The 9,778-nt window shown below is 57.2% G+C and overlaps 2 protein-coding genes across 3 annotated transcripts; one reads left to right on the top strand and one right to left on the bottom strand.

Moving 5' to 3' along the window:
• Positions 1 to 49: 49 nt before the first annotated feature.
• MED20 (mediator complex subunit 20) lies at positions 50 to 4,498 on the bottom strand. Of its 2 annotated transcripts, XM_063177932.1 has the most exons (4): positions 4,456 to 4,498; positions 3,876 to 4,027; positions 2,747 to 3,000; positions 50 to 1,237 (listed from the first exon to the last, which is right to left on the bottom strand). In XM_063177932.1, the coding sequence occupies exons 1-4, from the start codon at positions 4,467 to 4,469 to the stop codon at positions 1,022 to 1,024; spliced, it is 636 nt and encodes a 211-aa protein (XP_063034002.1). In that variant the 5' UTR covers positions 4,470 to 4,498; the 3' UTR covers positions 50 to 1,021. The 2 variants fall into 2 exon arrangements, with proteins under 2 accessions (XP_063034002.1, XP_063034003.1); XM_063177933.1 differs by lacking the exon at positions 3,876 to 4,027.
• A 91-nt stretch (positions 4,499 to 4,589) lies between these two features.
• Positions 4,590 to 9,633, top strand: BYSL (bystin like). The gene is made up of 7 exons (XM_063177829.1): positions 4,590 to 4,866; positions 5,612 to 5,768; positions 6,068 to 6,206; positions 6,318 to 6,451; positions 6,629 to 6,789; positions 7,306 to 7,408; positions 8,829 to 9,633. Exons 1-7 carry the CDS (start codon positions 4,590 to 4,592, stop codon positions 9,175 to 9,177), a joined length of 1,320 nt encoding a protein of 439 aa, XP_063033899.1. The 3' UTR covers positions 9,178 to 9,633.
• Positions 9,634 to 9,778: the final 145 nt, after the last annotated feature.

Raw genomic sequence — 9,778 nt, 5'->3', positions numbered from 1 at the left:
CAAAGAAGACTGGAAATTTACAGCACAAACCAGCCCAACCCTCACTGTGCAGGGACAACTCCTCCTCCCAAAATCCATCCTTTTATTGAGATGAAATACAACAAAACACCGATGCGGATATAAAAAAATAATAGAAATTTAAGAGATGTCTGTATTTTTCTGGAATTTCTCTTTTCCCTGCACAAAACACTGTCCACAAAACCAGAGGACCAATGGATCCAAGGGAGGAAACAGATTTTGACATTCCCATCAGCTACAGAGGATGAAGGCAAGGTAAGAACGTGCCAGGAAGAGGAAAATTAGGGAATTCCTGGATTTTTTTCTCACAGGGAAATATTTGCTTTAGGGGCATAAAGTCCTTGAAGTAAATCCAAAGGAAGACTGGAAATTTACAACACAAACCACCAAACCCTATCCTTTTATTGGGATGAAATACAACAAAACACCTATGTGGATATAAAAAAAAATAATAGAAATTTAAGAGATGTCTGTAATTTTGTGGAATTTCTGTTTTCCCTGCACCAAAAAGCCACAGAACCAATGGATCCAAGGGAGGCAGCATATTTTGATATTTCCATCACCTGCAGATGAAGGCAAGGTAAGAATGTGCCAGGAAGAGGAAAATTAGGGAATTCCTGGATTTTTTTCACAGGGAAATATTTGCTTTGGGAGCATAAAGCAAATCCAAGGGAAGACTGGGAATTCACAACACAACTCTCACTGCAGGGACAACTCCTCCTCCCAAAACCCATCCTTTTATTGGGATGAAATACAACAAAACACCGATGTCAACATAAAAAAATAGACATTTAAGAATGTATTTTTTCTGGAATTTCTCCTTTCACTGTCCAAAAAACCACGGAACCACTGGATCCAACCATCCCAAACCACGGAGGACACCCAGAATTGCACAGTTTGAAACGGGGAAATCTCCAGGAGGAGCAGCTGCTGTGGCAGATTTTGGAGAAGCTGGTGGTGCAGGCAGGGTGAGGGTGCACTCAGGAGCTGCAGGGGCTCCTCCTCACCTGATGCCAGCCACGGGCACCTGCTGCTGCTTGCGGATCTTGTTGAAGAGCTCCATGTACTGCACCATGGTGTCCCCGGGGCCGTAGGTGCTGTCGTGCTTGGCGCCGAACACCGACGGGACGCCGGGCGTGTGGCTGCCCATGAAGCTCTGCATGAACTCCATCAGCAGGTTCCAGCAGTCGTTGGCGATCACACAGGGGCAGTATTCCACCTGGGAACACAGCCCTGCAGGCTTGGAGCTGCTCACAGGGGCAGAATTCCACCTGGGAACTCATCCCCACGGGCATGGAGCTGCTCATAGGGGCAGAATTCCACCTGGGAACACAGCCCTGCAGGTTTGGAGCTGCTCACAGGGGCAGAATTCCACCTGGGAACACAGCCCAGAGCTCTGGAGATGGTGCCAGGGGCACTATTCCACCTGGGAACTCATCCCCACAGGCTTGGAGCTGCTCAGAGGGGCAGAATTCCACCTGGGAACACATTCCCACAGACTTGGAACTGCTCATAGGGACAGAATTCCACCTGGGAACACATCCCCACAGGCTTGGAGCTGCTCAGAGGGGCAGAATTCCACCTGGGAACACAGCCCTGCACCCTTGGAGCTGCTCATAGGGGTAGTATTCCACCTGGGAAATCATCCCCACAGGTTTGGAACTAGCAGCAAGAACAGTATTCCACCTGGGAACTCATCCCCACAGGCTTGGAACTGCTCACAGGGGCATAATTCCACCCGGGAACTCATCCCTACAGGCTTGGAGATGGTGTCAGGGGCAGAATTCCACCTGGGAACACAGCCCAGAGCTCTGGAGATGGTGCCAGGGGCACTATTCCACCTGGGAACTCATCCCCACAGGCTTGGAGCTGCTCACAGGGGCAGAATTCCACCTGGGAATTCATCCCTACAGGCTTGGAGATGGTGTCAGGGGCAGAATTCCACCTGGGATCACAGCCCCACAGCCCCGGAGCTTCCATGCAGGGAAGGCTTTTCATGGAAACATCTCAAAACATTCAGCATCTAACAAGGATGGGTAAATACAAACAGGACATGCTGGGAACATGCAGGAGACCCTTTCCAAAGGGAAGGGAAGGGAAGGTAGAATTCAAAGGGAAGGACAGCAAGCCCCAAATCAGCACAGAATTGGCACTGGAGAGGTTTTATCCCCTTTACCTGATTAACCTGAGGGATGGTGCTCCTGTTGTGCAGCTGGAATTTAATCAGTTTTTTATCGGGATAGAATTCCTGCAGGGATTCCCACTGCAGGGACAGCCCTGGAGCACCAAGGATTAAACCTCAGGAGAGGAGATCCGCAGCTGCCTGCTGCACCAGCAACACCACCGAGACACAGACAGGACAGGGAATTCCAGAATCGTGGAATGGTTTGGGGATAAAGCTCATCCAGGACAGGGACACCTCCCACTGTCCCAGGCTGCTCCAGGTCCCCTGGCCTTGGACACTTCCAGGGATCTGGGGGCAGCCACAGCTGCTCTGGGACATCTATTCCAGGGTGTTCTCACCTTCCAGGGAAGAATTTCTTCCCAACATCCCATCCATCCCTGCCTGGAACTCCACGCCCTTGTCACTAACTCACCCCTCTCCATCTTCCCCGTTGGTTCGCCTCAGGACACCCTCAATCCAATCCCCCCTAAACCTTCTCCAGCTTCTCCCATGGACTCCCCCTGCCCATCCATGAATTCCCCACCTTTCCCAAAGGGCTCTCACCTCCACGGAGATGCCCCTGGCGCTGGGGCCCATGGTGACCGTGCCCAGCTTCACCAGGAAGTCGCAGTACTGGTAGCGGGTGCCGCGGCTCTCGATCTTGTTGGCCTTGGCGTTCTGGAAGAAGCCCTTGAGCTTCACCATGAGGGTGTCAAAGTTGGCATCGGCCACCAGGCAGGGCCCGTTCTCGAAGAGGGCGAAGCAGCTCAGGGGGTACTCGGAGTTGTGCATGACGTACATCAGCTTCCCTGTCTGCCCTGCAACGACAGCGAGGGCTGGGAAAACGAATTCTCTCGGATTCTCTGCTGCTCAGAATGACCCCGAGATACCCAAACCCTCTTCCCCTCCTTTTTTCCCTTTTCCCTTCTCCCTCCTCTCCTGGCTCCCCACATCCCTTCCAGGCACTGATGTGTTCACAGCCCTGGCTCTGCTGAGCTGCCATTCCCAGCCAGACCCATTGGGATGTTCCAGAGCAGCTTTTTCCTGCTTTTTTGGCAGCTGGAACGAGGAGGAGAGGCCGAGCCCAGCTCCCTCTGGGCAGTGGGAGCTCCTGGGGTTCTCCTTTCACCTCACCCCGAGACTTGCTGATGTTTTATCCCGGTGCTGCCGAGGATTTCTTTTCCCCTATAAATTTCCATCAGAAAACCCAAGCCGTTGCCTGAGTGGATGCCATAACAACACGTGAGGATGCAGAATTAAAGCAAGGACGAGAGGCAGGAAGAGGAGCTGCTTTAAGGCAGGAATTTTGTGGGAACCCAGGAAATTCCTCTGGCTGGGAACAACAGGCTCAGCAGAGCCAGGGCTGTGTGGGGAAAATCACATCAGTGCCTGGAAGGGATGTGGGGAGCCGGGAGAGGAGGGAGGAGGGAAAAGGAAAGGGAAAAAAGGAGGGGAAGAGGGGAAAGGAAAAGGGAAAAGGAGAAAGGGGAAAGGAAAGAAGGAACTGTAGAATCATCAGAAGTTGGAAGAGACCTTCAAGATCAGCCAGCCCACCACTGCCACTGTAACCCCTAAACCACATCAAGCAGCATCAGATCCAGGCGCCTCCAGGGAAGGTGGGGAAGGAGGAGAGAAGGGGGAAAAGGACGGGAAGGAGAAGGGAAAGAGAAGCTCGGAGAAGGGCTCAGCTGACCCTGCGTGCCGAGGGTGGCCGCGGTGTGATAGGTCTCGCAGTCCACGCCGAACGTGCCCTGCTTGTCCGCGCCCAGCGCCTCCAGCCGCCGCGCCAGCAGCTCCACCGTCTGCTGCACGCTCTTGCCCTCGGCCACCGGCACCTGCGACACGCTGCGACACGGGCCGGGGCTCGGGGACCCGCCGGGACATCCCCGCATCCTCGCCCGGAGACTCTCCCCGCGTCCCCGGGGCTGTCACCTCATTCCAGGAGCCTTTCCCAGTGCCTTCCCCCCCATTCCAGGAATCTATCCCGGTTCCGTCCCCCACTCCAGGAGTCTATCTCGGTGCCTCCACTCCATTCCAGGAGCCCTTCCCGATGCTGTCCCCCATTCCAGGAGCCCTTCCCGGTTCCGTCCCCCATTCCGGGAGCCTTTCCCAGTGCCTCCCCCCCCATTCCAGGAGCTTTTCCCGGTTCCGTCCCCCATTCCGGGAGTCTATCCCGGTGCCTTCACCCCCATTCCAGGAGTCTACCCCGGTTCCACCCCCATTCCAGGAGCCCTTCCCGGTGCTTTCCCCCGTCCCGGATCCCCCGCTCTCACCAGGTGACCCCCATGGTGCCGGTGCCGCCACCGGAACGGGCGGTGCCGGTGGCCCCGGAAGAGGCGGGCGCAGATCCCGCGTGTGCCGCTCCGCCGTGCCCCGGTTCCGCTGCGCCGTGCCCGGTGCCGCCGCGATGCCCAAGGCCCGGCGGGCGCGGGGCTCCGGCCCGGCGCCGGCGCTGCCCTTGGCCGAGCAGATCCTGCAGGACGCGGCCCCGCGGTTCCGGGCGCGGGAGAAGCGCGGGGCGGAGGAGCCGGGCGGCGATGGCGGCACCGGGGACGGGGACGGGTTCGTGGACGCGCGGCTGTCCCGGCGCATCCTGGAGCAGGCGCGGCGGCAGCAGGAGGAGCTGGAGGCCGAGCACGGCCCCGGAGCGCCCGCGGCCCCCCGAAAGCGCAGCGCGGTTCTCGGTGAGCCCCCGGTGAAAAACGCCAATCGCTTGGTTTTTTTAAATTTTAAAAACGCCAGTCGCTCGTCTTAAAAATTTTAAAAGTTATAAAAATAAAAATTCTAATACAAGTAATAGAGTAACAGAATAATAATAATAGAGTAATATTAGAGTAATAATAATAATTTGGACAATTTGAATTAGGACAATATGAGACACTAGAGATAAAGAGTTACGGACAGTCCGGGTCCGTAACCTTTTTCTGGGCAGCACGAACCCGAAAAAGGACCCACGTTAACAAAGGATTAACCCTTAAAAACGACAGTCTGTTGCGTATTCATACACTTATGCATTTGTTACACTTTTATTATGTATGATGCATAAATTCCATTCAAACACAGGATTCTGTCTGGTCATCGACAACTACTTCCTCTGAATCCTAACAGCACCTTTGAGGCAGAAAGAAGTTCGTTTCTTCTGATAAGAGGGCAATAAATTCACTTTCTCTGAAAGATTCAGGTGTCCTGTGGCTGCTATCTCGCTGCGAGTCCATTCTTAAAAAAAAAAAAAGTATCCTATATAGCATAATTTCTATTTTAACCTTTTTTATAACCTAAAACTGTATTTAACACGCTACTTAAGAGAATCAATACAGCAGCACTTTCTAACACAAGACATAAAATATGAATTTGAATATTTGCGAAAAGCCGATCTTAAAATACCCGAGGGTGCCCGGCCCCGGGCTGAGCCAGCTCCGCTCCCCGCAGGTCCCGACCCGGACTCGGAGGAGGATGAGGAGTGGCCTTCGCTGGAGAAGGCGGCGGCGGCCGCGGGACGGAGCGGGGACTACGGCGGGGAGGTGGAGGTGGACCCCGAGGACGAGAAAGCCATCGAGATGTTCATGAACAAGAACCCACCCCTGAGGTGAGCGCTCTGGGCTGTGCCCTGTCCGGTGTCAGCCCCATGGAGCCCCGAGTCGCCCCTGCTCCTGTCCCAGTCCCTGTCCAGTGTCAGCCCCCCGGTCACCTCCATCCCCTGTGATGTGATCCCATCGTGTCACCCCCCTGTTACCCCCGATTGTCCCCCTGGTGCACGCACAGACCCCAGCTGGCCCCCATCCCTTGTCAGCCTCTGGCTCGCCCCTGTCCCCTGCCAGCCCTCCCATGTCCCCACTGTCCCTGCCACCCCTCCTATGTCCCCTGACCCCGTCCCTGCCGTCCCAGGCGCACGCTGGCCGACATCATCATGGAGAAGATCACGGAGAAGCAGACGGAGGTGGAGACGGCGCTGTCGGAGATCTCGGGCTGCCCCATGCCCCAGCTCGACCCCCGTGTCCTGGAGGTCTACAGGGGTGTCAGGGAGGTGAGGATGGAGCATCCAAACCCACAGCCACCACCCTGAGGTGATAACACGCTCTTGTCCCTGCTGTCACTTATCTCACTCGCGGCCTGGCCCCTGTCCCTGTCTCTGAAGGTGCTGTCCAAGTACAGGAGTGGGAAGCTCCCCAAGGCGTTCAAAATCATCCCTGCCTTGTCCAACTGGGAGCAGATCCTCTACATCACCGAGCCAGAGACGTGGACAGCGGCTGCCATGTACCAGGCCACCAGGTAAGGTCCCCTCACGGACCCCACCAGGTAAGGTCCCCTCAGGGACCCTCTGCCATGGCATCTTTGGCGTTTTCGTTCCCATAACCACAGTCAGATCACCAAAACTGGTTACAAAACACCAACCTGCCCATCTGGCCTCCTTTCCTCACCCATCCCTTCGTGCTTTGCCGGTCGCAGGATATTTTCCTCCAACCTGAAGGAGAGGATGGCCCAGAGGTTCTACAACCTGGTGCTGCTGCCGCGCATCCGCGACGACATCGCCGAGTACAAGCGGCTCAACTTCCACCTGTACATGGCTCTGAAGAAGGCTCTGTTCAAACCAGCAGCCTGGTTCAAGGGTAGGGCTCCTGCAGGGTCCCCGAGGGGCTGGTGCATGCCCGTGGGTGTCCAGGTGATGCTGCAGGAGTGGGGGTTTCTAGGGGGAAGGGGCTGAGCTGCGCATGGAGGTGGTTGGTGCCTGACTGTGGTGGGGCTCGCAGGCGTCCCAGGATGAGGGAAGAGAATCTTGACTACTCCATGTTTCAGAAGGCTGGTTTATTATTTTAGGATATATGTTATATTAAAAGTAAATGATCTATGAAAACTATACTAAAAGAATAGAAGAAAGGAAAGGAATGGAATGATAATAAAATTTTGTGTCTGACCAGAGAGTCTGAGCCAGCTGACTGTGATTGGCCATTAATTAAAAACAACCACATGAGACCAATCACAGATGCACCTGTTGCATCCCACAGCAGCAGATAACCATTGTTTTTCTTTTCCTCTGAGGCTTCTCAGCTTCTCAGGAAGAAAAATCCTAAGGAAAAGGTTTTCCATAGAATGTCTCAGTGACACCTGACTGTTCCCCTTCCCAGGGATCCTCATCCCCCTGTGTGAGTCTGGCACCTGCACGCTCAGGGAGGCCATCATCATCGGCAGCATCCTCAGCAAGTGCTCCATCCCCGTGCTGCACTCCAGGTGAGGCCCTGAGGGGCTGGAGGGGAAGAGTTTCTCCTGCAGGGGCCCTGGGAAGCGCCTTGGACCCAGCCCTCAGCCTCTCCAGCCCCTCGGAGGTGGTGAGGGGCCGCTCAGCTCCCTCTGGGGTTGAGGTTCAAGGCTCAGCTTTGTGCCTCAGTGCTCCATGGTCCAGTCCAGGCCCCCCTGACCCCTGTGGTCCCTCCCTGGTCCTTGTGGCTCCTGCCTATTTCCCCCATGCCCATTCTTCAGTCCCCAGGACTTCAGTCCCCCTGGCCCTTGTGGTCCCTTGTCAGTCCCCGAGCTCCATTCTGCATCCCCATGGCTTTGGCTCTGCCTGTTCCTTGGTCCCTGTGGCTTCTGCCTGGTCCCCCTTGACCTCTGTGGTCCCTCCTCTGTCCCCGTGGCTCTGTCCCCTGGCCCTTCACCCTGTCCTGTGTCCCTGTGGCTCTGTGTCCTGACTCTGAGCCCCTCCTTGGTCCCCATGGCTCTGTCCCCTGACCACTCCTGTGTCCCTGTCCCCTGGCCCCTCACCTCTCCTGTGTCCCTGTCCCCTGGCCCCTCACCTCTCCTGTGTCCCTGTGGCTCTGTGTCCTGACTCTAAGACCCTCCCTAGTCCCCATGTCCCTGTTGTCTGACCCCTCACCTGTCCCATGTCCCCATATCCCTGTCCCATGGCTCCTCAACAGTCCTGTGTCCCCGTGGCTCCATCCCCTGACCCCTCACCACGCCCTTGTCCCCGTGTCCCTGTGCCCTGACCCGTCACCCCATCCTGTGTCCCAGTGGCTCTGTGAACTGACTCTGAGCCTCTCCCTGGTCCCCATGTCCCTGTCCCCTGCCCCCTCACCTCTCCTGTGTCCCTGTCCTCTGACCCCTCCTGTGTCCCCGTGACTCCATCCCGTCCCCTTACTGTTCCCGTCCCCATGTCCCTGTCCCTTGACCCCTCACCTCTCCTGTGTCCCTGTCCCCTGACCTCTCCCATGTCCCCATGTCCCTGTTCCCTGACCCCTCACCTCCCCCATGTCCCCATGACTCCATCCCCTGTCCCCTGACCTCTCCCCTGTCCCGTGCCTCATCCCCTGAGCTGTCCCCTCACTTCCCCCATGTCCCCATGACTCCATCCCCTGTCCCCTGACTGCTCCCTTGTCCCCATGTCCCTGTTCCCTGACCCCTCACCTCCCCCATGTCCCCATGACTCCATCCCCTGTCCCCATGCCCCATCCCCTGAGCTGTCCCCTCACCTCTCCCATGTCCCCATGGCTCCATCCCCTGTCCCGTGTTCCATCCCCTGAGCTGTCCCCTGACCTCTCCCATGTCCCCATGACTCCATCCCCTGTCCCCTCACCTCTCCCATGTCCCCATGGCTCCATCCCCTGTCCCCTGCCCCACGCCCTGAGCTGTGCCCGTGCTGTCCCCCCCTCAGTGCGGCCCTGCTGAAGCTGGCAGAGATGCAGTACAGCGGTGCCAACAGCATCTTCCTGCGCCTGCTCATCGACAAGAAGTACGCGCTGCCGTTCCGCGTGCTGGACGCGCTGGTGTTCCACTTCCTGGCCTTCCGCGCCGAGCGGCGCCCGCTGCCCGTGCTGTGGCACCAGAGCCTGCTGGCCCTGGCCCAGCGCTACAAGGAGGACCTGGCCTCGGAGCAGAAGGAGGCCCTGCTGGAGCTGCTCAAGTTCCACAGCCACCCCCAGATCTCGGCCGAGATCCGCCGCGAGCTGATCAACTCCGGCACCAGGGACGTGGAGGGGGAGCGGGCGCCGGCCATGGAGTGAGCGGGGAAGGGCTGGGACGAGGCTGCGAGCCCGGGGCAGGAGAGCCCTGCTGGGTGCTGCTGCTCTGAGCGGGCACTGGGACAGGCTGGGCCCTCAGAGCTGGACTGTGCTGCTGGCAGTGCCACCCAGGAGCCCGGGGACACCCTGGCTTGTCCCTGGACACCTTGGCTTGTCCTTGGACACCTTGACTTGTCCCTGGACCCTCTGGCTTGTCCCTGGACACCTTGGCTTGTTCCTGGACACCTTGACTTGTCCCTGGACACTCTGGCTTGTCCCTGGACACCTTGGCTTGTCCCTGGACACTCTGGCTTGTCCCTGGACACTTTGGTTTGTTCCTGGACACCTTGACTTGTCCCTGGACACTCTGGCTTGTCCCTGGACACCTTGGCTTGTCCCTGGACACCTTGGCTTGTCCCTGGACACTCTGGTTTGTCCCTGGACACTGTGGCTTGTCCCTGGACACTCTGGTTTGTCCCTGGACACTGTGGCTTGTCCCTGGACACTCTGGTTTGTCCCTGGACACTGTGGCTTGTCCCTGGACACCTTGGCTTGTCCTTGGACTCTCTGGCTTGTCCCTGGACACTCTGGCTGTTCCTGGACA

The sequence above is a fragment of the Melospiza melodia genome, chromosome 28 (assembly GCF_035770615.1).
Source record: "Melospiza melodia melodia isolate bMelMel2 chromosome 28, bMelMel2.pri, whole genome shotgun sequence".
NCBI classification, from domain to species: domain Eukaryota; kingdom Metazoa; phylum Chordata; class Aves; order Passeriformes; family Passerellidae; genus Melospiza; species Melospiza melodia.
This window is presented reverse-complemented; position numbering and strand designations above follow the sequence as displayed.

Excerpts from the sequence above, each read along its gene's own strand:
- BYSL (XM_063177829.1), top strand. The coding sequence starts at position 4,590 with ATGCCCAAGGCCCGGCGGGCGCGGGGCTCCGGCCCGGCGCCGGCGCTG. Across the intron at positions 6,207-6,317 it reads TCTACAGGGGTGTCAGGGAG|GTGCTGTCCAAGTACAGGAG; the intron begins GTGAGGATGGAG and ends CTGTCTCTGAAG. Across the intron at positions 6,790-7,305 it reads ACCAGCAGCCTGGTTCAAGG|GGATCCTCATCCCCCTGTGT; the intron begins GTAGGGCTCCTG and ends TCCCCTTCCCAG.
- MED20 (XM_063177932.1), bottom strand. Across the intron at positions 3,001-3,875 it reads GGCCACCCTCGGCACGCAGG|GGCAGACAGGGAAGCTGATG; the intron begins GTCAGCTGAGCC and ends CTGTCGTTGCAG. Across the intron at positions 1,238-2,746 it reads CCAGGGGCATCTCCGTGGAG|GTGGAATACTGCCCCTGTGT; the intron begins GTGAGAGCCCTT and ends CTGTGTTCCCAG.